Here is a 27,657-nt window from a genome sequence, read left to right as displayed (position 1 = left end):
AACATCGAGAACGGGGTGCTGATCCATGTTCTCTAAACAGTAAGAGTGTTGGGAATTGTTCAGATTATATCAGCGTGAGTGGAATATCCATACTTGCCTGAAGGATCTGAGCCATGCGGGTCACTTTAACACTGAATTTTTCAATCCAGATGGAAAACTTTAGACACCGAATTTCCGACCTCAAAGTCCACATTTATCTTGACTATGAGCTTCTGAACGAGTGAGGGCCCGGAGTCTGCTCCTGGGCTCAGGCCCAGGCCCGAGGATAATCTGATATTGCATACAGCTCTGCTTTATTTCCGGTCCTTCAAAAGACTGTTTCATATAATTTTTTTGTAACTCTCTCCCGCTAACCCAATAATGTCCCTTTTGTTTGGTGAGATGGGTCCTCTGAATCACAATCCCTGGAGCAAGTTTATACATCAAACTTTGTTGACCACAGATACGTTTTGGTGGTCTTTATTTTAAGGCTTTGTCAATCCTAAGCCATAGGTCCTAACTCTAAAACAACCGGGAAGTTCTACTCAGGGTCTTTTTACAGATTGTTTTTTGAAAACAGGATGGGTTCTCACCTGCTAGCAATGCAAGTCCGCTTGATGAACTAGAAGTCATCAGTTTTTGCTTTCACTTCCTGCAATACTCCAAGCTAGCCAGAGCACTTGTTTTCTCTACGTGGAAATCTCTTCCCCTAGATCTTTACCCGGCTGTCTCTGCTCAGAGGCCACCTCCTGGGACTAGGCTGTGCTCGTGTAAGGTAGGCATCTCTCCCTACGCTCCTCCATCTCTACCTCCTCCTGTGTCTATTTTACTTTCCCTCCCCTGTTTGAATCTGCCTTATTCCATTGCTTATTAAAAAGAAAAAAAATTCGGCCCTGAGAATGGAAGATCCAGGCACCTGCCCGACCAACGGTTGTCAAATAATAAATGTCTCAACCTGCTCTTGCGGCTGTAAATATCCTCCAAGACGCCCTCAGGCATTACGACTCCAGCAAGAAAGAGTCGGAGGACGTTCAGTCACGCCATTGGTTGGAGTTTTTACTGTTGCTCCTGGAAACTACTGTTTTCAACCAGTCATGTAGTCACCCCGCCCCTCCCCGCTGTCTGATCCCTCCGCAGGACGCCGAGTCTCGGCCCAAAGTAAAATCGGCCCTTTCCCTTTAAGTCGCGGGACTTCCGGTCACGTGGCCAGCGGCCGCCGGAAGGGGAAGTTTCGCTTCAAGACGCTGTTTCGCTCGTCCGAATTCGGTGGCGCCACGTCCGCCGGTCACCGCCTTCTGCACCGCGATTCTAGCGGCCTCCGCCTCGATACCTTCCTTTCGCGAAGCCGGCTGCGTCGTGAGGGCGTCGGGACGGGCACACGGGTGATTGTGCGCATCCTGGCGACCTGAGAGGCCAAGATGTCGGACATCGGGGACTGGTTTAGGAGTATCCCGGCCATCACGCGCTACTGGTTCGCTGCCAGCATTGCAGTCCCCTTGGTCGGCAAACTCGGCCTCATCAGCCCGGCTTACTTATTCCTATGGCCCGAAGCCTTCCTCTATCGCTTCCAGGTACTGGCCGGCGCTGGGGACTGGAGACTTCAGGGCCCAGGCGGCCCCGCGGCGGCGAGCGGGCGCCCGCACGTTGGGGACGCGCGGTGGCTGGTGGGATTTGTAGTGCGTCTGGTTCCAGTGGGTGAGGGCGGGGTTTTGTGGGCCCGTACGGTTCAGGGGTCTGGAGCGAGTGCATGGAGAGCTGGAGACGTAGGTTTGACCTGGTGAGAAGGGACTGCCTTCACCTGTGTAGTAAGATTGTGCTTCCTGCCCTGCACACTCTGAAGGAGGTAATCGGAAGGTAAGTCAGTGGTTGGGGTCAATCTTTTTGGATGTCGGTGGGTTTATCTGGGACCGTGCCGTTTGACTACTTGTCGCCCACGTGGGTGGCGTGGTGTCTGCGTTATCTGTATTGTCAACTTGACTAACTTTGTTTTCATGTTACTGGAGGCCCCCCTCCCACCCGGAGTGACTTAAGGCCAGAGATACAAAGAATGAGTTTACTTACATGTACTTCCTTGGGCCTTGACTTAGTGTTCGGCTTGTAGTAATTCAGCCCAAGAACAAACGTAAAGAGTAACTGCTTTAGAAGTGGAAGACCTTGTTACTTTATTAAGTGTGAGGTAAGACAGTGCAGACTGTCATTCATTGCAAGACAGTGTTGGTTTCCTGGAAGTTTGGCTAGTGTATGTAATTTATTTATTTATTTATTTATTTTTGGTTTTTCTCCGGTACCGGGAACCGAACTCATGACCTTGTGCTTGCCAGGCAGGCGCTTTGCCACTGAGCTAAATCCCCAGCCCCTAGTGTATGTAATTTAAAACTAATCGTTGGGACGTTAAATTCCAATATCTGACATTAATTTCAACACTTTACGGTACTTGGCTTGTGGATAACACTCCCTTGCTCCCCACCTCACTGAGTAGTTATTTCTTAATCTCCTTTGCTGATTTTTTTTCCAATCCGATTTTATTGGTACATTTTAGATATAATGACCACATTGATCTTAGAGAATTTGTACCTATACATAAATTTTTTTTTAAGACAGGTTCTCATCATTCAGTACAGGCTGGTGGTGAACTCGAGTCGAACCTCCTGCCTCAGTTTCCCCAGTGCTAAGATTATAGGCGTGTTCCACCGCTCATGGCTGCTTTGCTGATTTCTCATCTTTCTGACCTTTAAATGTTGGGAAATGTCCCAGGAATCAGTTAAAGGCCTTCTTCTATAGACTCTTACTAGTTGAGATGATATTATCTAGCCTCATGGCTTTAAATATTTTATATAAATGGAAGACTCAAAGACTCAGTATAAAATTTGCAACTTATATTTGTCATTTGATTTCCAGATTTATGCATTTATCAGACTTGGAAATCATCATTTGGATGACCAGTAGACATCTCAGTCAAACTTGATGAGCCAAGAACCAAGTTTGCTTGTTCCCTTTTCCCTAGAAGCAAATCACAACTTCATTAGTAGGAACTCAAGCTAACAGCGGTGGAGTCATCTTAGACTTTTTTCTCTCGTGTGCCACAATTCTGTCAGAAAGTCCTATTGACTCTGCCTTAAATATAATCCGGAATACAAACACTTCTTATTCTCCATTGCATGCCATTATCATTCGATCCTTGTTCCTTTTGATCTTTTTTCTCTGAACAGTTAGGGTGATTCTTTGAAAGAATAAATCATGGCCTGTCAGCCTGCCCAGAATACTCCAGTGTCTTCTCAACCAGATGAATAAAATCCAAGGGCTTGCCAGGCCCCTGACTGGCTCTCTCATCTCATCTCCTACTGTTCAGTCTATTGTACCTTAGGCTCCATGATAAAGTCCTTGCTGTTTTTTTCAGCACCTAATTGGATCCCTTCTCAGGGCCTTTGTGTTTTTTTTTTTTAAGGGCCTGTGTGTTATTTCTCTGCTTTTGGGAGGTAACCACTGCTCATGCATTTGCCTCCCTGCATCCTTCAGGTCTCTGTGCAAATGCCATCTTACCAGCAAGGCCTTCTCTGATGGTCCTACATAAAATAGTACCTCTCCTTCATTCATTTCCATTACTTCACCCCTTGGTGGAATTTGCTGATCTGCTTCTCAGAGGTTAAAGTTCCATGAGAGCCAGATCTTTGTCCTTCGTTATCTAGAATTATTCCTGGCATGTAGTAGGTGCTTATATATTCTTTGAATTTGTAGAAATAATTGGACACTTGCTATGTTCTGGGCATTGAGAATACAATAGCAAGTAGACAGAAAAAGTTCTTTTTCACATGAAGAAAATAGACACATATGTGATGGAGGGGGAGTATAATATCTTAGAGTGTTCCAGAAAAGCCTTGGAAGACATTTGATCTGGTAGATCTGGCACTGGGCACCACCTTCCAAAAAGAAGAAATAGTAAGTGAAAGGCTTAGAGGCAGGAACAAAAGGAATATTGGGTGGCTAGTACAGAGTTAACTATAGGAGTGAGGATCAGCAGATGAGGACAGAGCTAGCCAAGGGTGAGTGTGAGAAAGCAAAAAAAGGTAGGTTTGGGCAAGATCACAGAGGGCCTCCTAGACTGTGTTAGGAGGTTTGAATTTGATTTAATGTACTGTATTTTTTTGCAGTGTTGCAGTTGAACACAGGGCCAAGCACAGCTGTGCCGCTGAACTTGACCTATGGAATTTGGGAGCCTTCTGAGTAAAGGATTGACAGGTTGCCTTGACTACTCTGTGAGTAGACTTGTGCATGGGGAAGTGCTAGGTGATGGAATCAGAGAGGGATGCAAATTAGGCAGACAGATGGTGGTTTGAGCAGGGTGGCTATGAGGATACAGAAAAATGGATAGATTTGGCAGTTGGAAGGGACAGGATTGCTGCTGAGTGGATATTAAGGGAAAGTGGGTGACAGAAAGAGGACTCAGGGTCGGGGATATAGCTCAGTGACACAACATGTGCCTGGCAAGTGCGAGGTCCTGAATTCCATTCCTGGTACCCACTCCCAAAAAAGAAAGAAGAGTCAAGGATGTCAGTGTTTTCACAGGAGCAACTTAGTGGATTGTGCAGCCCTTTATGGAGACTGGAAGTGTTTAGGGAGGCTTGGGTTTGGTGGGGAGTGTGGTTGAATGGTTATGCTTTAGCCATTGTTAAGTCTTAAGATGCTTTTTAGGTATATGTGGAGAAACCAAGTAGGGAATTGAATCAGGTAGAAGGTTGAATATAAGAACATGATTCTAGAGCACAGCTAGAATTGCATACTATTTTCTGTTTACCTTAGCAAATATGTGTTGGTTGAGTGCATGTTGTACACTTTGTGCCTACTGGCATGTTGGGTAGTGTGTGTGCAAGGGGAGCAGTGGTTGTTTTGTAAGAAAGGCCTGATCAAAACTGACTCTTTGACCCTTCTTGCAAAATCTTCCTCAATTGTATACTAAGACTAGTAGAGTAATTGACATTAAAAAGCCTTTTTAATGAGGCTGCAGGTGTAGTTTGATGACCTGATTAGAAAAAGCCATCATTTAAGTCACACCTTTCATGATTTCTCCATCTTCCTTTTGTATTGTATTTTCCAGGCTTGTTATCATGAGACTAGGAGAAGCTGCTGGCAGGAGGCCACACGGTGCCCTGACTGCCTAGGTGTGAAAAGACCAGTAGCTGTGCCTTGTCTCTGCTTCCGTTCTGACTCTTGCTCTAGACAAACTAGCTACCAAACCAAACTGGAGGAACTCATTTTCCAATGATGCAGTTGAGGAAAATCTACATCAGAGGGCTGAGTGTGCCAGTACAGTGTGTGGTGTGCTTTTGCAGAGTTTATTGTAAGAGACTCTCCTTCTTCTTAAAAAAATTGGGGGATGACTGATTTAGGATTGTACATTCATGTTGGAAATGACAAAAGTCATTTTGTTCTCTTTGACTGTAGGTATCCTCAATATATAGGTTGATAGTTTGGAATGTCAAAGTTTAGAATGTTTGTTTTGTTTTGTTTTTCTTCCAGTACCAGGAATTGAACTCACGACCTTGCGCTTGCCAGGAAGGCGCTGTACTGCTGAGCTAAATCCCCAGACCTCAAAGTTTAAAATGTTACTTCTCTGGTTTGGCTAGGTCAAAACAGGTGTATGCTAAAACTCACAGCACCATTGTCCACGCTTTCTTCTTGTTCCTTGTCCCTTGGTCTTACTGCTCATCAGTCAAATAGTTCATAATGATGAAATGTGTTCATATTGGTCCTGGGTTACAAGAGACACTGGCAGTTTCCTGCTGCCTCGTGTTCTGAGATTATTCTTCCAGGGCTGACTGCATTATGACACTTCTTCATTTCTTTGCACAAAATAACTTTACCCCTTACGTTTGTGTTGCGTTTTTCCATATGTTACTTCATTCAAATCCCATGATCATCTTGGGATAACTGTTACCCATTCTTTAGACAGCTGCAGTTTCAGTTCCTATTTTGATGAGTTGACCATAGAGCTAAGTTATCTTGTTTAGTTCTTTTGCAACAAAAATAATCTAGTGTTTAGTAAAACATTTTGGAAAGTGATTTCTTCCAAATTAATCATAGCAGATTATCTTTCCTTTTCTGTTAGACTGGAAAGACCATAGGGTTTCAAATAGTTTGAGTCAGGGTCTTAAGGCCTGGTTCAGCTTCTTACTAGTGTGCTATTAGGCAAGTCATTTATACTTCTGAGCTTCAGTTTCTTTACCTAAAAGTGGAAATGATATAAAACCATATTTACTCTCTTCTAAGATTTCATTAGTTATATCATATGCCATCAATTTGATGCAGCTTTTTTGGGGGGAGGGATAGAAATTAACTATATTAGTTGTGAGATACATTCAAATTTTATAGAAACACAAAATGAATACCTTTAAATTGAGGTGTTATCTATACCTGTCTTAAATGGAACACAAAGAAGAGTGTTTATAAAATACCCAGTAAAGAGTAAGATTAACAGCTATTCAAAAATAGTTGCCTATTTTTATTTATCAATCATTAGTAATTTTTCCATCAGTATGGCAAAATATGTGAGATAAACAATTGAAAGAAAGAAGGGTTATTTTGGCTCACAGGTTCAAAGGTTTCAGTCTATCTTCATTGGACCTGTGGTGAGGCAGAGCATAATAGTGGAGAGTTTGTGTTGGAGCAAAACTGCTCACCTCATGGTGGCTGGGAAATAGAAAGGGGAGAACGGGGAAAGCTGCAGACAGAATACACCTTCTCGAGCATGAGTCCAGTGATCTGCTTCCTGTAAGGAGGCCCCATCTCTGAGTTGGCATTGCCTCCCAATAGCCCAATAAGCTATGCATCTATGAATAGATAAATCTGTTGGTGATGATAGATCTGTCACAACCTAGTCATGATCCAGATGGTTTCACCTCTGCATGTCGCTGCTTTGGAGAGCAAGCCTTGAACACGTGAACCTTCAGGGACATTTGAGATCCAAAGCATAACATCATAAATAGTAAGATTTAAATTTTTCTTTTTTTCTTCCAGTACTGTGGATTAAATTCAGGGCCATTGCACTGAGCTACATCCCAGCCCTTTCTATTTTTTATTTTGGGACAGTCTTGCTAAGTTGTCGAGTTGCCTAGGCTGGACTGAGACTTTGAGTCCTCTTGCCTCAGCCTCCCAGAGTGCTGATAGCACAGCTGTGCACCACCACACCTGGCTAGATTTTAATTTTAATTTGAACTTGAATTAGAAATATGACTGTTGGAAAAAAAAAGAAATATGACTGTTGGATTATTGTTGAGTAAGATGTGACTTCAACTTCTCTACTGTGTTTTCAAGAATAAAAAATGGAGCCAACTATGTCTGTGATTTAGACTGGTGCTTATATTTACAAAGCTTTGTATTATCGTGGTTAACCCGGTGACTGCATCCCTAGCAAGTCAGATTAAGAGTGTATGAGGAAGAGTTTTTTCACTTGTGCCTGTAAAGGGGATGAACTTGGACTGTAGGTTGAGCATGGAAATATATGGAGGGTTTGGATTCAGAACTATAGTGGTTCATGTTTTGGTATGAATGATTGAAAGTCTGCGCATTCCTGTCCACATGAGACAGTTCGGCTGTGGTTTGTGCTATTAGATCATGACATTGTTTTTAAATTTTTTACTGAGTTAGAGTATGCAAACAGGAAAACATATACATTGATAGCTTGTTGAGTTTTCAGAAACTGTTGTCAAGGTCAACAGGCAGAACATTACCAGCAACCTCAAACCTTCTTCTTGCTCCCTTCTAGTCACCCTCCAGTGGTCACTAGTACTATGCCTTGACTTTTAACATTAGATTGTTTTTGCCAAGTTTTGTACTTTCCCTAAGTGGAAATGCGCATTGGACAGTCTTGGGCCAGGCTTTTATCAACAGTATATTGGAGAGTCACCTATACTGTATTTGGCTGTGGTTTTCTGTTGAGTGTATATCTAGGGATATAATTAGTGGAGTAGACTAATCTACTGTATCACCGCATGGAAATAATCAGAATGCCACACTAATTTATTGTTTCTAATAGCTTTTTTAAATCCCTAAGTTGATACTGCGTAGCTTTTTTGGTGGGGGAACAGGGTCTTGCTATACAGTCCAGGCTAGCCTTGAACTCATTATATAGCCCAGGCCAACCTTTAACTCACAGCAGTCCTCCTGCCTCAGCCTCCTGAGTGCTGGGATTATAGGTGTGTGCCACCACCATGTCTGGCTGGGTAGCTTTCATTTTTAAAAGGGTCTTTTCTTGCCTACCTAGTATGTTTAAAAAAAAAAAAAAAGGACCATCGTTTACTTTGGCATTTGGCACACAGGTACTGGCCACCTTTCTTGTTTGGTGAGCCATAACCAAACTGAACTTCGGATCAACTGATCGATCATGTTTCGGAAACAGCTTTGCTTTTTCATCCTTAAAAACCCCCACTCTACCCTCTGGATAGTATTTACAGTTATCTTAGTAGCAGATTATTCAGATTTTAGTTAAAGGATGACTGTAACCCATACTGAACAAATTGTTGGACTAGTAACTAAATGCTATGTCTTTCTGAAGAGTTCATATGGCAGTGAAGCTGTGGGCTATTGTCCTCATTAAATGAGGAAGTCTGGGTATATTACCTTAACTCTAGGGCCCAACTTTCTTCTTGTTTTTGGCAGGGTATTTTTGTTTTTTTGGTTTTTCTTCTGGTACTGGGAATCAAACTCACGACCTTGCGTTGCCAGGCAAGCGCTGTGCCGCTGAGCTAAATCCCCAGCCCCCACCAACTTTCTTGAAAAATATTTCCTTATCGTGATTATTTACTGTCAGTTAGAGGAAGGAAGGGGACTTTATAAGATTTCAGAAATGTATTATATTTTATAGTATCCCCTAAAGAGATGAGCTCTAGTGTTTTTAAATTATAATTTTAAAGTAATACAAAAATAATACTAAGTCTCAGATCAATGAAAGCCAAATATAACTGAAATGTAAGCTTAATGAATAGGAAGAGAAGTGAGGTATTTTGACAGACGCTGATTTCTAAAGAACAGGTGCACAGAGTGGCTAAAAATAGTGTTGTGTCATCAGCATTAGAGAAAATGTAGTCAGAAAAAAACCCCTAAAGTTTCTTTTCTAAAATCAGACCTTGAGTAGTTTATGTGAATACGGGGATAGTTTAAATGTGTAAAAACCAGGTCAGTGGGTGTCTCCTAAAAGATCGTGGTAGTAACATAGTAACACACACACACACACACACACACACACACACACTTCTCTCTCTCTTTTTTTTTTTTTTTTAAACCTTTTTAAGCCCAACATCTTACAAACCCTAGGATCAGGGATGGGCCACCTCCAAGATTCCACAGCTGCTGAGGAGTCATGGCAGAACTTGCTTTTGGTTTGTGCTCAATACTTTTCATAAGCAGGTTCATATACAGGCATAATTGTACTGAAAATTTTTACTAATTATATGTCACGATAGTGATGTCATTTGTGAGAGGCATTGTAAAAAATTTGAGGGTTAGGTTCACAAATTCTGGAGTGAGACTGGGACAAAATTCTAGCTGTACCAGTTACTAGCTATTAACCTTTTTCATGCCATTTGCTCATCTATAAAAACCGGTCTTCTGGGCCGGTGATACAGCTCAGTGGCACAGCGCCTGCCTGGCAAGCATGAGGTCCTGAGTTTGGTTCCCTGTACCAAAAAAAAGTCTTACGAATTGGTGTATATAAATAAGCTGAGTAACACACTAATTTGTTAACTTAAAAAATCATTAAAGTAGGGCAGTATGATTCCCCTTTTACAGATGGAAAGTTGAGGCTAAGAAATGGTAACTTGACAGTTTCATGTCTTACATCATCTGTAGTAAAGTTTCCATTAGACCGTACCTGTATCTCTGATAAAGTTGTGAATAAATCTAGATGAATATTAACCTGTTTCATTTTACTGGCTTAATACAGGGTTCCTGGAAAGTCACTTTTGGTGTGTACAGTGCTTTTTCCTCCACAGGCAATGAAGCCCTGATGACTACTTTCCTATACTTACAGAATGTAGCTTGCCAGCTTTGTATCTGGCTAGACCCCATGACTGATGTTCTCCATCCCAGCCACGTCCGAATTTGTTAGCAGACCTATTCTTTTATTGTGCTGTTGCTTCTTCTTGGGACTTTGTTAAAGACTAAATTTTCTGTCTTTTATGTCACCTCTTGGTACTTTTGACATGGTAGTGTGCCATAAGATGCACAGCCTTCAGCCAAAAACCAGCATCCAAAAGGCTGAGAAAGCAGTCTAATTCACTGTTATTTAATGTTGTTCTGGAGGTGTTAGCTAGTGAACTAGACAACAGTGAAGTAAGATACAAAATTTTATGTACACATAGGGAAAGCCTAAGAGGTTCAGTTTTCGAAACAGCTTTGGAAAGTTGAGTATAAAAGTGGAGAGACCTGCCTGGCAAACGCAAGGTCGTGAGTTCGGTTCCCGGTACCTGAGAAAAACCAAAAAAAAAAAAAAAGTGGAGAGACATAACTCTATAGGAAAATATAAAAGCTGTGAAAGACTTCTTGGCTGGGAATTATATCAGTATCACATTAATATAATATAGATGTTAGCTCTGATTGGTTTAGAAAACTAAAGTATTGAGACTAGTCAAGATAAATAGGTGTGGGAGATGCCTTAATGTATTACAAAACTGGAAATTAACTTGGTATTAGATCCTAAAGAGAACTGTCAAAAATTAGACCTTATAAAAGCTACTAATTATTCAATGAAAGTCACTTTTCAAATAATTGGAGAAAATGTGGGTTGCTTTATAAATAGGGATGAGACAAGTGAGTAACGATTTAGAAAAATAAGTTGGATTTCTTCCTCTTTCCTTAGATTAAATGTGGATGTGCTATAATAAACCTGTGTGCATTTCTATTCTTGGAGTGAAAATATTGTAAGTGTGATACATGATGAATACATTTGTCTACAGATTAAACATTTATATGCTAAATTATAGCAAAAATCCCATAAAACTATGAGTCCATTGACAGACCAGAAAATATTTGCAGTGAGGAGGAGTTTTATAGTACATAAAGAAAGACAAAACTAGCAGAAAAATGGTGAAAAGATATATATGAAAAGATACTCTTGGGGCTGGGGATTTAGCTCAGTTGCAAAGCGCCTGCCTGGCAAGCGCAAGGTCATGAGTTCGGTTCCCGGTACTGGAGAAAAACCAAAAAAAAAAAAAAAAGAAAAGATACTCTTGTTTTTTTCATGAGGCAAATAGTTTTCAAGCTGGTGAATATAAAATGTACTAAATAGTATGTATGGAGAAGATAGGCACTCATCTGCATTTTAGGGGGAAAAATAAATTGATTAAACATTTCTGTAGGCATTTGGCAGTATCTAACAAAATAACTGTGTATGTTGGTTGATGTAGTAGATTGATTTACAGGAATTTATACTGTATGTACATAATAAGAATATTCATCGTAGCATTATAACAGTTTAAATAAAGTTTGAATGTTCACGTAAAAGGAATATTTTGCTTCAATACTGTAAAGCCACTGGAAATATTTTGTTAAGGGCATGAAACGAGGTATAAAACAGTACATTATGAAGTACTATGAAGAGGGATAAACAATGGTAACACACGCAAGAAACTTTGATGCTGTTCCTGCATGGGGAACTGGGAGACTGCAGGCCAGAAATCCAGAAGCAAGGATTACTTCTTTAATATGGACTCTTATATATTTCTTACTTTGGAGGTAATGCTTTTTAAGTCATGTGCTCAGATTACCTATTTAGCATACTGTTTGAATAAAAAATTCCTGCTTTACTTCTGCCTTTTGAATATGACAGTTTTGGACAAAGTTATCCCAGTATGTTCTTTTTCTAAGAGATCTACTATTGGAAAGTCTTTGAATTTCAGTTTTGATCTTAGGCTTAGCTGTATGCTTGTCAGTAAAAGACTAACTGTATATTTCTATTTTTTTAATCTTGTTTAGAAATATTTATTGCTTATTTTATGATATTGTATTTCATTGATTTGCAAATTGATGATTATATTGGTGTGAACTTATCTTTAGTTCTCAAATCATAGTAATGGTTTCATTTGGGTAACTCATTGAGGAGAATGCTTTGCAAGGGTTAATCTTGCTTAGTTAAAAGAAAAAACAATTAACCTAGTTTAGAGAAACTAACAGCTGTGTTTGTTTTGATCTGGACAGATATGGAGGCCAATCACTGCCACCTTTTATTTCCCTGTGGGTCCAGGAACTGGATTTCTTTATTTGGTCAATTTATATTTCTTATATCAGTATTCTACACGACTTGAAGCAGGTATGTCTTCAGTAGTTGTTTTAAATTCTATTTCTTTCTGATTTACTAATCCATGTTTACTTCCTTGGAGGAATTTTAAGGGCAGTCAGTAGTAATGTATAAAAATGGCATGAGGGTAGTATATGTGCTCAGTGGCAGTGCTAAGACTGTGTGTGTTACAATGTCATGAAGTTTAAAGTATCTGTCACCACTTTATAAGTGGAAAAAAAGGCAGATGAAAAGTTTACACACTGTGCCCAGTTCCTCAGTGGCTGAGCTGTATACTTCTCATTTTATTCAGCCATCTCATTCATTTCTGTCATAGAGCAGTCTTTGTCCTTCGATGCAGCGTTGGCCAGAGGGTATGTATCTCTCAGATTGCGGTGGAAAAATATCACTCTGTGCAAATAAAAGGCCAGACTTATTTTCTATAATTGAAACACTCTAAAATGCATAGTTGAGATTTAATAACATGGTAGTTTATCATTTGTTGTACCAGTATGATGTATGGATAAACTGTCAAAATCTTTTCTTAAAAATATCTTACTGAATTGTTATTTTTTTCTGGTAATACAGTACCTTCTATGCCATCCTGAGTTGGTGGTACTAAGAAGCAATAAGTCAGTACATCATCTTAATGTGAGTGTGACTTTGATAAACAGAAATGATTGTGAAAAGTTCGGCAGACTTTAGAAACTAAGCCTGCTGGCGGCTAGTTTAGGCTGGAGGTTCTGACCCCAGACCCTTATACCTATCAAAATACATGATTTCATTCTTCTTTTCCATTTGTGTCTGATTATGCCTCTGACTTGCTTAGCATTATATCTTCCTGGTGTAATAGAGGATTAAGTTGTTAGAATAATTTTTTTAAAAAATTAGTAGTAAACTGTAGATTAAGTGTGGATGATCTATGACCAGTTGTTTAAACTTTTATTTGGGAAATCTTTAAACATAAATAAAAGTAGAGAAAAAGTTCAATGAAACTTTTTATTGAGATCAGATTCACTTACCATAAAATTCACCATTTTAACCATTTTATTTGTATGTATATATGTATTTATTTATTTATTTTTTTGTTTGTTTTTTGTGACAAGGTCTCATTATATAGTTCAGGCTGTCCTTGAACTCACTGTGTAGCCCAGGCTGGCCTTGAATTCATGGTGATCCTCCTGCCTCAGCCTCCTGAGAGCTGGGATTACAAGGGTGAGCCACTGCATCTGGCTCATATTAATCATTTTAAATTGTATGCAGTGGTCTTTAGTATATTCACAGTGTTATGCAGCTATCACCACAGTTTAATCCAGCATTTTCATCATTTTTCAAAAACCCTTCATCAGGCATTCTCTATTCCCCTTCCCCCTCTCCAAGCCCCAGGCAACCACTAATCTATTTTTCTCTTGGATTTACCTATTAGGGACATTTCATATGGCCTTTTGTACTTCATATTGTGATGTGTAAACCCCTATTTGACTATCACCCACCTCTAACAGTTATCTCCTAGCAGTCTTTGATGGCTCCCTCACCCTCCATTATTTGAAGCAAAATGCTCTGCATGGTGTCATTTCATTCATAAATCTTTCAGTATTTACCTCTGAAATAGGCTTAAAGAACCTTTCTTATACTATCTTAAGATTAAACCTAAATCTCAGTAATTCCTTGACCACATTTTACTTGTTGTCTCTTGATTACTTAAAGGTCCTTAAACTCATTTACCCATCTCTGGTATGGAGATAATTGACTGAACTTCTAATATTAATCTACCTGAATAACATTGAAGGAAAATCCATGGGATTATTAGGCCACTGGTCTCTTTCATTTGCTTTGATTCATAGAAGTTGCCCTCTCATTCCCTCCCTGTTCCCTAAGCACAGCATTTTGAAATGCTTGAGCTGAGAGGCTTTGTATGTGTTTTATTGGGGATTGAACCCAGGGCCTTCACATGGAGCTACATCCCCAGACCTTTTATTGTTATTTTGAGACAAAAGTCTCACTAAATTGCCCAACCTGGGTTTAAACTTTGGATGATTCTGTCTCAGCCTCCTGGACTGCTGGGATTACCGGTGTGTGCTGTTATGCCTGCTCTGAGAGGCATTTTTTAAGCAACTTTATTGAGATAATACAATTGCCCCTCTGAATCCATGGTTTCTGCATTCCTGGATTTAACCAACTGCAGATTAAAAATATATGGCAAAAGAAAAAAAATCGAGTCTGAACTGAATGTATATGGACTTTTTTCCTTTCATTATTTCCTAATGCAATACAACAACTATTTATAAAACATTTACATTGTATTAGGTGGTATACTTAATCTAGAGATGATTTAAAATGTGTGGGAAAATGGCTGGACATGGTGGTGCACGCCTGTAATCCCAGCACTTGGGAGGCAGAGGCAGGAGGATCGTTGCAAGTTCGAGACCAGGCTGAGGGACAAAGTGAGCTCAGGGCCAGGCTGAACTGCATAGCGAGACTCTGTCTCAAAAAAGACAAAAAAAAAAAAAAAAAAAGTGTGGGAGAATGTGTACTGATCTTATGCAAATGCCATACCATTTTATATAGGGATTTGTGCATTTTCAGATTTTGGTATCTGAGCCGTGTCCTGGAGCCAATCCCTTCCACAAATATGTAGGGACAACTAACTCAGCATATAGCTCTAAAGTATACAATTTAGTGGTTTTTAGTATCTTCATAGAGATGTGCAGTGGTCATAATTTATAACATTTCATCACTCCCAAAGCTCTGTACCCATTAGCAGCCAACACCTGTTTGCCTTTTACACCTTTCTCCCCTGTAAGCTGTAGACATCATTAATCTAGTTTCTGGCCTTTCAGCTTAGTCTTCCTGAATGTGTCTTATAAACAGAATCACGTTGTATGTGGGCTGTTGTGACTGGCATCTTTCACTTAGCATTATGTTTTTGAGGTTCTTCTATGAGGCATGTGTCAGTATTTTATTCATTAGCATTCATTTCCTTTTATTGCCAAGTAAGAGTCCAATATATGGACAGTCCCATTCTGTCCATCAGTTGACTTGGCTGTGGTGTTGAGAATGATGCAGCTGCGCACAGCAGTGTAGGAAGACGTTTCTGTGGCCATTCTCTTCAGCCCTTTCATTTCGCAGACAGGAACACAGCGGTGGTGTGGAGCAGTGGTGACATGTCCCAAAGGTCCCAGAGCTCTTCGTGTAACACAACTAGGAGTAGAATCCATATGTACTGACTCTGTTCGCTCTGTACTGTACAGCATCCAGCTAATACTTCGACAGTGTTTGCCACCTGCATATTTCCCTGCCAGGCTGAATTGTTAAGTTTATGGAAGTGCTGGCATATTTATAAAGTTTCTGATTCGAATAGGAAGACTGCAATTTGAGACCAGTTCATTGTGAATTTCCAGTTGCAAGCATGCCAAATATTATGATGATTATAGTATGCTAAGTACTTAATCTGAAGAATCCTTAGAAATCGCAAAGCAAAAACCACATCAGAGCACAGGTCTTCAGAAAATGTGTTAGAGTCTTAGCTCTGATCCATCACAGTGACCTTTCAGCAGGAAACACCCTTAATGTGGCTGAGGTATGCATTTGAGTGACCAGGAAGAAACAAGAGTGGGGAACTTGCTGGAAACTCAGTTTCCTTTGGCTTCTGCACCCTTCTCCTTTCTGATTCTCCAGTATTTTTTTACTTGACTAGCTTTATCGTGTAACCATGGTGCTGTGAAGCAGAGGAAAGGTGATTTTTAAATGGAGTGATCTTACAGTTATTTCTATTTCTTTGCTTCTCTTAAAACCTTCGAACTGGGCCAGAGATTTAGCTCAGGAGCACAGCGCCTGCCTGGCAAGTACGAGGTCCTGTGATCAATTGCTGGTACCCAAAAAAACCTCAAAGAAAACCTCCCAAAACCTTCGAATTGAAGGCATTAAGAATTATCCTCAGAAGATCAGTCTGGGCTTTGATTATTCTGGCCATTAATAAAATAGAACCTACTCAATGGTGCAGTGACAGAGCCGTAAACCAGTAGCCAGACTTCACTCTGCTTGTGATAGCCATGTGACTACTTGCTGTCCTGTAAAAGGGGCTGTAGTTGTACCTCACAGTGGAAGTCTGTGGGATGGTGTGGTTGCATGTGTCCCGTTCCCTCTCCTATCATCACTTCCTCTTCCTGGAACGTAAGTACCTGGAAGACAGAGACTGAATTTCTCAGTAGCTATACCCAGAGCTGGGTGTGCCTGTGTGCATTTGCGCATACGTGCGTGTTTGTGTTTGTATGTGTGTGTGTAAGAGAGAGAGAGGGGGAGAGGGAGAGGGAGAGAGAGAGGGGCAGAGAGAGAGATAGTAATAATGATGATACCGATAAGATGCTCCAAGCTGGGCCTGGTGCAATATGCCTGTAATCCCAGCACTTGGGAAGCTGAGGCAGGAGGATTGCTGCATGTTTGAGGCCAGCCTGAGCTACATAATGAGTTCTAGGCCAACCTGGACTACAGAAAGAGCCCCTCTCTCAAAACACGCGCCCATACACCAAAAGATGCTCCAGCATAGTCATGCTGCAGGAGGTACAATGGTAGGCAAAACAAATGCTTCTTTCCTGAGAAGTGTGTGGTCCAGGGGTAAGAAACAGCCATTAACTATTTAATCAAAAGTCTGTCCATCAGGTCATGATAGAACCACAAAGGAAAAGCCAGCAGACCTGGAGGGAATTAGCACATTTGGAATGGGGGCTCAGTAGCTCTGGAGCTGAGGTTAGGAGAAATAGGGGAACCTTACTCAAGTGTTTTTGGTTCTGGGCTTTATTGACATGGTTTAGATGTTTATAAAAATTGGTTTTTCTTGAAAAGAGTGATTTTAAAAATATTCTCAGTTTGGTTTTGTCCAGTTTTTTGGAGTGTCTTTCCTTGTAGACATTATCTTGCTCTGAAATTCTGAACCATGACGTTGGCCTCTTTTTGTTTCCAGGAGCTTTCGATGGGAGGCCAGCAGACTATTTATTCATGCTTCTCTTTAACTGGATTTGCATCGTGGTATCCTTCCCTGTTATTCTGGGTCAGAAATGGGTCCTTTGTTTGTTTTCAGGTTTGGGGAAATAGACAGTATTCTATAAAAGTTTCAAATTAGTGTTTGTGTCTTTGTTTTCTACAGTTAATAAATAAGAATAATTAAAGTTCTTAAAAGCTCTAGTAGATCATATGGCCATTGAGTGATAAAGTCTCTCGCCATTGCTTTTGTAGGATTTTTTCACATTTGCTTCAGTTTTTTTACTGTTCGTTCTTGTTCTCAGTTCTCTGTGTTCTCATGGGTGACAGCTTGTTGATTGAAGCACAAAGAGATTCTGTGCTGAGAGGCAGCTTTAGAAATCTGTGATTCTTATCAGAAAATTAATTTATGCCAGCATCCTCCTCTGACTATTGTTTTCTTTCTTTTGGGGTCCTTAGTAGTAACTCATTTTCTCTATAAAGTACCCGTACAAAACACAAAGCTTTGGCCACACAGTCCATCTCTCTGCCTTGTGCCAACCCCAAGGTTGTCAGCACTTCCAACTCTGCGGCTCCTGCAGATGGTGCGAACAGCAGAAGGGCCTTGGTGGCTCGGGTCCTGAGTAGAGTTGGTGAGCTCACAGCTGCTGGTGGACTCAGCTTCCTTTTACAGAGGCCTGGAGCCGGAAAATGTAGGACTTTGGGTGCCCTTTCCTCATCTTTGAGGGAATGAAAACAAAAAACAAAAACCAGTTTTGGACTTCAGCTGTGCTGTAGAGCCCAAGTGAGAGCAGGATCATTATGTCTCAGATGCACAGGCATCTCCGTCCTCTCCTTGAAGGAGTGATGCTAAGACACTATGGCAGGCGTGGAGACGAGGACACCTGACTGCGGAGTAGTGCAGACCCTGTTAACTCCCACATCTTGCGGTGTAGTCTGGTAGAGCTGTGATGCAGGTCATCAGAACCTTTGTGTTCGCAGATACTGTAAGTAATCTGAGTGACAGAAAACTGTTTCCGTTTAGAAAAGATTTTGGAATGAGGTTAATGTTTCACTGTGGTGGGGAATAAGCATATCAGACAGGATAGGTACAGAATACTTTCTTATTATCTGATCTTTAACTTCATAAACCAAGATTACTGGCTTGGCAATGGATATGCAGGTGAGTGTCCCTTTAAACTCTGCCTTTTATATGATTCAGGCCTGGGATGAATAGCCTTTGATAGAAGTTGAAATTATATTAACTGTGATTGGTATGTTAAACTCACAGAATGATATATTTTATTAGGAAACTTCTAAGTCATCTGAATTTTTGAAGCTCATATGAGCTATCTAAATCATTGCTTTTCTTGCTCATTTCTGGCTTTTGTATTATGTTTGAATATTGAGAATAGCGAGTGTGCAATACTTTCTAAGTATATGTAAGGATTTTTTTAAAAAACAGATTATGTGGTAAGTAAAGTCTACTTTTTGCAAATAACAGCTTAAAAATTCGAGTCCATCTAAAAATAGAATTGTGTTGTATTTTCTTATAGAACTTTGTGGCTTTCTTTGTATGATAAGTTAAATAATGGGATCAATTTGTAATTCTTACGAATTGAATTTTCTTTTGCTTTCTGAATACTCACATGAGAAACTGTTTTTGGTGGGGAGAAGTAAAAAGCAGAGCAGATTTACGGTAAGCCTTTATTCAAACTGTGCATTCCTGGAGCCAGGTGTTTATGTGTCGCTTCTCTTGCAGTTGCTGATGATTCCTCTGATCATGTCCGTACTTTATGTCTGGGCTCAGCTGAACAGAGACATGATTGTGTCATTTTGGTTTGGAACACGATTCAAGGTACTTGAACTTAGTTTGGAAAATTTCATCATCATTGAGGAACTCTCACATCCAGATATGTACTTCCTGACGTGGCCAGGAGAGGGCACTGCAGAGCAGTGTAGCGTAGGCAGGCCCCTTCTCCCCTCTTTGCTAACTATGTTACTCCCTGGCTGCTCAGGCCCATCAGGACTGTGTCCATGTGTGTGTCCGTGTGTGTGTGTGTGTGTGTGTGTGTGTGTGTGTGTGTGTGAGAGAGAGAGAGGCATTTGAAATTTTGCAATTTAAAATCTGTTCTTATTCCTTCACTTCCTGTATGTGCTTAACATTTTAGCAAGACAGAGTTTTTTCTTTTGCCTCCAGACACTTCCTTTTGTACCTGATCTCACAGTTTTTCGTTTCTAACTCTTTGATTCTCTTCCTTATATAAATCCTACCCACTATGGGACTGAACATGTACTGTATTTTTAATCCCTTGCCTGGAACTAGTCAGTCTTGGCTTTGGGCTTTTGTAGTATCCTGTGTTCTTCCTTTAGTATTTAGCTGAGTACTTAAGTTATTTAGGTATAACCCTTTCCTTACTAGTTTGTGAAGAGTCCTTGCAACACCCTTAGCCCTTGATATCAGGTCTTGAATATTAATAGGAGGCTCACATGTTGAATTCCATCTGCAGAATTATTCAAGATATCAATGTATAATGAATTAAAAGTCCACAGTAACTTTGTTACACTTTGCTGGTTGGAGTCTGAGTGTGACTCTGTCCTAGCTGAGTTTTTAGCAGCATCCGTGAGACACTGGTGTCTGAAGCCTGTTGCTAATATGAATCTAGTAGGGCACGTATTGCATCTGGACTATGGCAACACAAGTATAGTTTTAAATACAAAGCTCTATGTATAGTAAGAGTGCTGCTGGACTGATCTGCGAAGTGTGCAGTGACCTCCCAGAGAGTTTATATAAAGCCCTTGCCAGCGTATCTGTTCCCATTCAGTCCCCTTGTGGCTCTGTCCTCTTTAGGTGTGGCTGCTTATGTTTGTGTATATTCTTTCCTAGGCCTGTTATTTGCCTTGGGTTATCCTTGGATTCAACTATATCATTGGAGGCTCGTAAGTGATACCAGATTTATTTAACTGGAAACTAACCCTTGGGAAACTTCCATTTACCTTTTTATCTTCTTTCTCTAATCTTTTTTTTTTTTTTTTTTTTTTTTTGGTTTTTCTCCGGTACCGGGAACTGAACTCACGACCTTGCGCTTGCCAGGCAGGCGCTTTTGCCGCTGAGCTAAATCCCCAGCCCCCCTTTCTCTAATCTTTATGAAAGTTTTTTTAAAAAGTCTCAATATTGATGTGTTAGAACCTAATAGTGACATTTTGATGTAATTGGTTAAATTGCAGGGCTTTAAGTGTGTTTGACATTAGATGGTTTTAATCTTTTTAGTTCATCCGTAGATATAGTACGTTTCTGTATGTTATGTTTAAAAGCATGTATTTCTGGATTCACTATCCAGACTGAGCAAAGACATGATTGTGTCATTTTAGTTTGGAACATGATTCAAGGTAATTTGAGTTAACTCTTATAAGAGTTGTCCATAAAATTAATGTTTTTTATTCTTAAGGTATTTCCAGAATGCTGTAGAAGCTGCTCACTATCAGTAGAAAAGCAAATTTTCAGAAGGGAAGTAGTTTTGTAAGTGGTCTGATGGTACAGATATTTGGCCAACCAGTACATTCCTAGTTTGTTGGTCTGTAACTAGAGCTGAAGTTTAATAAAGCCTTTAATGTATCTAGTCAGTTTTTAAGAGAAAATAACAGCCAGGCACACCTGTAATCCCATCATACTGTGAGGCCGAGGCAGGAGGATTACAAGTTCAAACCTATCTTAGGCAACTTAGTAAGACCTTGTCTTAAAATAAAAAGTGAAAAATGGGCTGGGAATGTGGCTTAGTCTGAAGGCCTTGGGTCCCCCATCAGTAATGAAAAAAAAAAAAAAAAAAAAAGAGTATCAAGATGCAGCTGTTCTAAGATTGCCTATTTTTTATACATTACAAAACATTTTCAAGAGTTTAATGATTTTTGTACTACTAGTTCTTCATATACCTGACACATTTGCTTCATGTGATCCCAGCTTCTGTATACTGAGAGAAGAGTAGATGAACTGAGCAAGCAGACAGTCTGGGGCATAGCACTTTCCAAGTGTGGTCCAGCTCTCCTCCCACCCAGAAGGGCAGGGTCTGGAAGTAGCTGCTTTGATTTGTCCCTGACAGGAGTGATGTTGGAGGTGCAGAGGACAGTAAGAATAGATCCACAGAATCTTGAGGTGACCTCTTCCTCGGCCGTAAGGAACTGAGGAAGCTCACTGTTTATTTTAGGGTGCAGGCTGAAGGTCAGCTTTCCTGATGCTCCAGGACACAAGAGGTGGGAGAATGCATGCAGTGCTCCGGGATGGGGGCAGGCGTGTGTTCTCCTTCTCCTCTCAGTAGCCTGTTTGCCTGTGTTTCATGCACATGGTACTCAGGACTGAACATGCTTGGGGCTCTGCTTTGCAGCCTCCCTCACTCCTGAGGCAGGAAGTAGCAAAAACAGCATCTTGAGGTGGGCTGAGCCGAAGAGAGAGGTCGGGGATCTGCTGGCCTGTGGGAACCATGGCCCGTGTTGGCTCAGCAGCCACTATTCTCTGTCCCTCGGATGGTTTGTTACTCTGACCATAAAAAAGGCCTATTCTAGAGCTGTCACGGACTTCTGGGACTGTCAGTGGGCTTCATTGAAGATCTCATCCCCATGCTGTTTTTTTGTTTGGTTTTTGTTTTTTCTTCTGGTACCAGGAATCGAACTCACGACCTTGCGCTTGCCAGGCAGGTGCTGTGCCGCTGAGCTAAATCCCCATCCCCCCCATGCTGTTCTTTAAAACTAGGTGCGTCTCACTTTATCGCTTAAATGTCTTTAATTCGGCTCCCTTTGCAGGGTGATCAATGAGTTAATCGGAAATCTTGTGGGACATCTTTATTTCTTCCTAATGTTCAGATACCCCATGGACTTGGGAGGAAGGAATTTTCTCTCCACACCTCAGTTTTTGTAAGTATTTTTCCTCTCGTTAAACGGGGTGTTGAATTGCCTGTGCTCTTGTGTTTCTTGGTAGGCACCTCATGGGTCTGGTTTACCGCCTGTGGGATGGAGAACTTGAGCCGATAAATGACTCGCCTGGTCATGTAGTTGTAGGAAGTCAGAGGTGGAAGCCGGTGCCTCCCCCTGCTTGCGCTGCCCTTTATCTGGGGACTGCTGAGGACTAGGCTTGGCTCAGGCAGCACAGCAGGTGGAGGTGCCCCATATCGCCTCAGGCCGTGAGGCAGGGACTCAGGGTGGGCAGGGCCCCAGGATGACAGTGTCACCTTTGTGTCAGTTTTACCCATTGTTTCTTTTGAGGAAAGGACAGTTGATTCAAGTGAAGAGGCCAAAGGCAGGAGGTGTTTGGCTTTGAATGCCCTTCTCGCAGCCATACCAGCAGTGGTATTGGGGAAGTCACAGGCTTCAGTTTGCAGGTCTGGAAGTGGGTGAAGGTGTGGGGAGATGAGTGCAGTGCTGAGCACCGTGGCGGGGCTCAGTAAACAGCACCCCACGGTGGGGGAGTTGATGAGCTGAGGAGAGAGGGCAGAAGCAGACCACTCTGTCAGTGAAGCAAAAGGCTGTCAGAGAAGGGACCGGCTAAATCGCCATCTGGGTATCACAGCCTGCCTGACAATCACGCCTAATCTCGTGTCAGGGATATGCAGTCATGGCTTGCATTTAAAAGCTTAAAAAACCAAACAACAAAAACTCCCTTCACGTCTTACTCATTTTAATGTTCTGTACTTCTGCCCTCCTTCCAAGGGGTCAGTGCCGGCAGCAAGCTGGAATGGTCTCCCTTCCCACCTCCCCACACATTAGGGGAGTGTTTGTGTAAGACTTTTTATGGTGAACCATAATATACAGAAGCAGAGCAGTAGTGTGATATGGGTGGGTGGTTTTTTTTTTTTTTTTAAATCTTTAAGAAAATAAAAAGAAACTTATTTCCTTCTGAGCCTTAGGTTGCCTTCAGGCTGAAAAAACAAATGACCAGTCTGCTTTCCAATTATTAAAGGAAATAATAACAGCAGGTTTGAATTTCTGATCTAGGTTTATCAAGTAGGATGACAGATGCATCAATTAAAAAAGCGTGTGCTTTGGGGGGCAGCCAACAGTTGTTTTGCTGTAGACGGCCACTCTCTGAATTAACAGCTTATAGTTATTTCTTAATTGTGAACAACAAAGTGCACGTGATTCTTGAGGCAGAATTCACAGCACCCTGGAGCTCGCCTTCTTTGAGCTTTCTCTGTTGGTGGAAGCCCTTCTGTTAGATTTTGCATAAAGATCAGATGACAAAATGTAGCTCCTTGCAAAAGCAGTAACTGTTTGAAATTACCATAAATTTTTGTTGATTGTGTATAATTGGGTATCTTTTTATACTAATTACTTGCATTTAATTTCGCTATCTGCTTAAGCAGTGGAGATGGCTTCCATATTGTCTTAATGTAAGCAGCAAGCAAGATAGCCCTCGTTTTGCCTTTTTCATGTGCTCTCTTCTGCTATGTCCTTTGGAGGATGTTACTATACCAGATGTTGTAGATGTGGAGAACCGAGTGCTATGGAAATACTCTTAGAGTTAATGATAAAGCTGTATTTGTTTAAGGGTGAGAGTTGAGTCATAGAATTCTAAGATGATTAGAATTCTGTATCCCATTTAAAAAATGCATTTTCTCTCGTGTGCACAGTTAACGTTCTGTTTAGAAGGGGCCAGTGTCTTTTTGGGAAGGAGTGTGGAGGGCTCAAGGATGATACAAACAGAGGAGGATGCTAGTCTCTGACTGCTCTTCTGTCCTAGCAGGAGGCAAGCACTGTGGAAGGTAGTGGGCAGTGCTGCTCCAGAACCGGGTTGCTGCCTGGGTCTTTGTCCTGTCGCTCTCGAAGAGCTGCACTCAATCCTGCCCCCGTATTGTCATTTATAAAACAAGAGTGGTGGTGCTGTGGTGCCTGTCTCTTGGGTTTGTGGTGTGGATCAGATGAGTTGGTGAATTTGCAACTCTGGTATAAGTAAGCACTCCTGACCCACATGTTGTCGGCATATGGTCACAGGGAGCCGCTCTGTGGGGGAGGTCACCTGCCATGGCTTTCTGGTGTGGAGAGGGGTTTAACTCGTGGCATCAGTTTATTTTAGGATCTGATAAGTGGAAAAGATTTAAACACATTCTCAGTTTCCTAGGCAAGGACTGGAAATGGTGAGAAAATGCTATTGAAAGCATAGACTTGGGTTTAAGTTTTCTTAGCTTTTCTGTGACTCCTGATGTATTAGCTTATGTGGTAAGAACATCAAACCTTTTTGGACCTCTGCTTTCCTACCAGCTAGGAGATGGGAAGGAAGAAGTCAGAGACAGGTTATGAGTAGGCTTTAAAAACCCTCAGGACAGGAAGCCTCTTCCACAGGCTCCCTCGGTGGACTCAGCTGAGAGGTTGTGGAAGTGCTGTGTACAGCTCGGCATGCAGCCTGCGGGTTTGGCCTTGGAAAGCAAATTTAGTTTGTATTTCTGATCCATGTTTAGATTACTAAGATGCGGCCAGTTATTCTTTCTGGTTTTGGGGCTGTGGGTGTAATCTTTTTGTTTCTGTACTGTGTTGCATGAGTTACTTTTATAATCAGTATAATAGAGTGTGAATTTAACTGAAAGTGTGAGGAAGTTGGAAACATGAAAAGCAAGTGCCATCTGTGGTCAGGCATTGAGCTAAGTGCTGGAAAAACAGTTAGATGAGACATTGTCCTTGGCCTTCTTCAGTGTGACAGATGCCGTGGGAACACCCAGCAGAGGGAGATGTGCTGAGTGCTGGGTACCGTGTGGAAGTGACTTTGTTCTTTCTTTTGCCTGTTTCCCCTCTCTGCTTCAGGTACCGCTGGCTGCCCAGCAGGAGAGGAGGGGTGTCAGGGTTTGGTGTCCCTCCTGCTAGCATGAGACGAGCTGCTGACCAGAATGGCGGAGGTGGAAGACACAACTGGGGCCAGGGCTTTCGACTTGGAGACCAGTGAATGAGCTGCCTCTGGTCGCCCACCAGCTGCTCCACTCAGCGCTGTCTTCTCCCAGGGCTGGGGTGCTTCACCGCTGAGTCCTAGCTAATGCTGTGGACCTGACCCACACCGAATGTAGTCTTTCAGTATGAGACAAAAGTTTTAAAGTCTTGAAGGAAAATACAAGTGTTCCTCAAGTTTCATGATTCTCGTTGAAGTCCTTACTGCTATGAAGAGCAAATATCAACAGCGCAGATTTCAAAACTGACTCTACTTGGTTTTCACTTCTTCCCTCTCCATCTGAAAAATGGGTATTAGCAGGTCCTGGTCTGCTGGCACCGAGCTGGGCGCCGGGGTTGGGCTCAGACCCTGTCAAAAGGATTCTTATCTCTTCCTTGCACACATACCTCCCTCCTCCTTTTCCCAGCTCCCAAAGTTGCAACTGGAGGGGTTGCTCACAGAATGATTCTGCCTTTGACAAACTTATTTATTGACTTTGCCAAGGGTTGTTCACAAAGAACTTGTTCACACAGTTGTTTTCCCCCTTCAGTGGCGGAACTGTGACAGGGGAGAAGACTGAGCAATGGATGAAGAGCTTTCTCAGCTTTTGGGATTGTGTCAACCTGACAGCAGTTAAAACCATGTGTCACCTCTTCAGATATTTTTATAAAAAGGCATCGAGTCCCTGAGGGGCCAGATTGGTGTTAATGAGGTTTGACGATGGTTGCTAGGCTGTTGTCCCCAAGCTGAGTGATCAGGACCGTAGTGGTGTTGCTTCTACCATGGGACAGGTTTGATGCCTTTGTTTCCTGTGTAGAGTGTCCTGGCTGGGTGAACTCAGAGTACTGGAGTTATGTTGTGTTTGGGGTTCCAAATCCCATTGGCCACAGAGGGCTGCTCCCCGGGAGAGGCTCCTGGACTTGGATTCTATTTGATTCTCATTCTGTGTGTGTGTTCATTGTGTAGGGGAGGGGAGAATCTCAGACCCTATGTAAATTGTCCATTTTCTCTGCCTCTACCCTTTTTTGGTCAGGTGTTTGAGGTAATTGTGAGGGAAGTGCAGCTCTTTTGTAGGTAGATCATTTTTTTAAAGCAAATATAAGCACATCGGAGTGAATCACATAATTTTGGATTGTAAGGGCTTTAGAATCATTTGTGTTTGAAAGTTTTTATTTTGAGTCATGGATGTACATGTGATGTGAATCAGACTAGCTTGAATACCCAGAATACGATTTCCTAGGTGGGCTTTCCCCATCAGAGTTTTGCTCATCACGAAATAAAGTTTTTCTGATGGCTGCAGACTTTACGTTTTTATTGTGAGAGCAGACTGCGGGAGCAGTGGTGAGGGGCTGCCACACTGAGTCAGCTCAGATGGCTTTGAACGTTTTGCTGCATTTCTGTTGAGGAAACACCCTGCCTGTGTGACTGCTCCTTCTCCCACTGTTACTAAATCGTGTTGCGTCTTACCCTAGGAAGTGGGAGTTTTGAATAAAGGTTGGGTGTACCTCTCCATATTTAATTTATGTGGTAAAATCATACTTGGGGAGAGTCTGAACCTAGACTGTGGCCATAATAAAATTCACTTGTAAAATTGTAGAAGCTGTTGTTCCTGTGGCTTATGTTGCCTGTGTACACACTGTCCAGGAGTGGAAACTGGAAGATTTCATGGTAAGTGCGCTGGAGGCTCTCGTGGCCCTCTTACAACCTGCCCTGAGCTCTGCAGGTGTGTATTCAGAATTCTTCAGTAAAGTGTTCACTGAATTCTCTTAAACAGTTAGGAAGCTGATTATTTATTGATCTTGTCTGAATTGCCTATGTTTGTGGGATCATCTTACCAAAACAAACTATATTTGAATTTTGACTTGGCAAGGTAAGATATAATAGTGGCTTCCTTCTCTTTATGACTGAAAAACAAACCGTATTTTGTATGGACAGTGTCCCCTTTTGTAACTAATCTTTTTTTATTGGCAAACATTGTAAATTAAAATGTCCAACTTGAAAGTTGTCTGTGTTACATTTCCGTATCTCGGCTCTGCTGTCACCCAGACATTACATGGCTTACGTAATGAGTCTCGTGATGAGCATTTAGTGGCACCCATGTTTTCTGTTACTGCAGGGACACGGCAGACCCTTCTATACTTGACTTTGTTAATGTATTGGAGAATCTGTGGATTAATTCTTAAGAGCCAAATTCATGGGTTTTCACTCTAATGAGGCAGAATGCTTCCGAGTTTAGGATTCGGAGCTCTACTGATTTGGTACACTGTATGGCATTCCTGCAGCTTTGGCTCTAGGGCGTGAGCTTGGAACTGTAGAATTAATCTTTTCCTGTAAGGCCCACAGAGACTAGAAAGCAGATGGTCTGACATTCCCGAGCCTTTTTTGTCTTAAGAGTAAGCATTGGAGTCAGAGGAATTGTGACACACCTGTCCTAGGATTTGTGACATGGGTATCTCATTGTAGGGTGACAAGCAGCGGGCCTGTGTATTCCTATTCTGATACCAAAGACATACTGGAACAGTAGGCAAGATCCTGCTTGCTTGGGAAGATAGCGCAT

The 27,657-nt window shown here is 41.6% G+C and overlaps 1 protein-coding gene across 1 annotated transcript; it reads left to right on the top strand.

The window, feature by feature from the left end:
* The first annotated feature begins 1,144 nt into the window (after window positions 1-1,144).
* On the top strand, window positions 1,145-27,101 carry Derl1 (derlin 1). Its single transcript, XM_005410910.2, has 8 exons — window positions 1,145-1,550; window positions 12,166-12,277; window positions 17,205-17,269; window positions 18,357-18,383; window positions 18,963-19,058; window positions 20,088-20,140; window positions 21,995-22,105; window positions 24,983-27,101. Exons 1-8 carry the CDS (start codon window positions 1,398-1,400, stop codon window positions 25,119-25,121), a joined length of 756 nt encoding a protein of 251 aa, XP_005410967.1. The 5' UTR covers window positions 1,145-1,397; the 3' UTR covers window positions 25,122-27,101.
* The last annotated feature ends 556 nt before the right edge of the window (window positions 27,102-27,657 follow it).

Source organism: Chinchilla lanigera, unplaced genomic scaffold, assembly GCF_000276665.1.
Source record: "Chinchilla lanigera isolate Chin_1 unplaced genomic scaffold, ChiLan1.0 scaffold00139, whole genome shotgun sequence".
Lineage (NCBI taxonomy): Eukaryota > Metazoa > Chordata > Mammalia > Rodentia > Chinchillidae > Chinchilla > Chinchilla lanigera.
The sequence above is the reverse complement of the archived record's forward strand: the minus strand, read 5'-3'. Positions and strand labels throughout refer to the sequence as shown.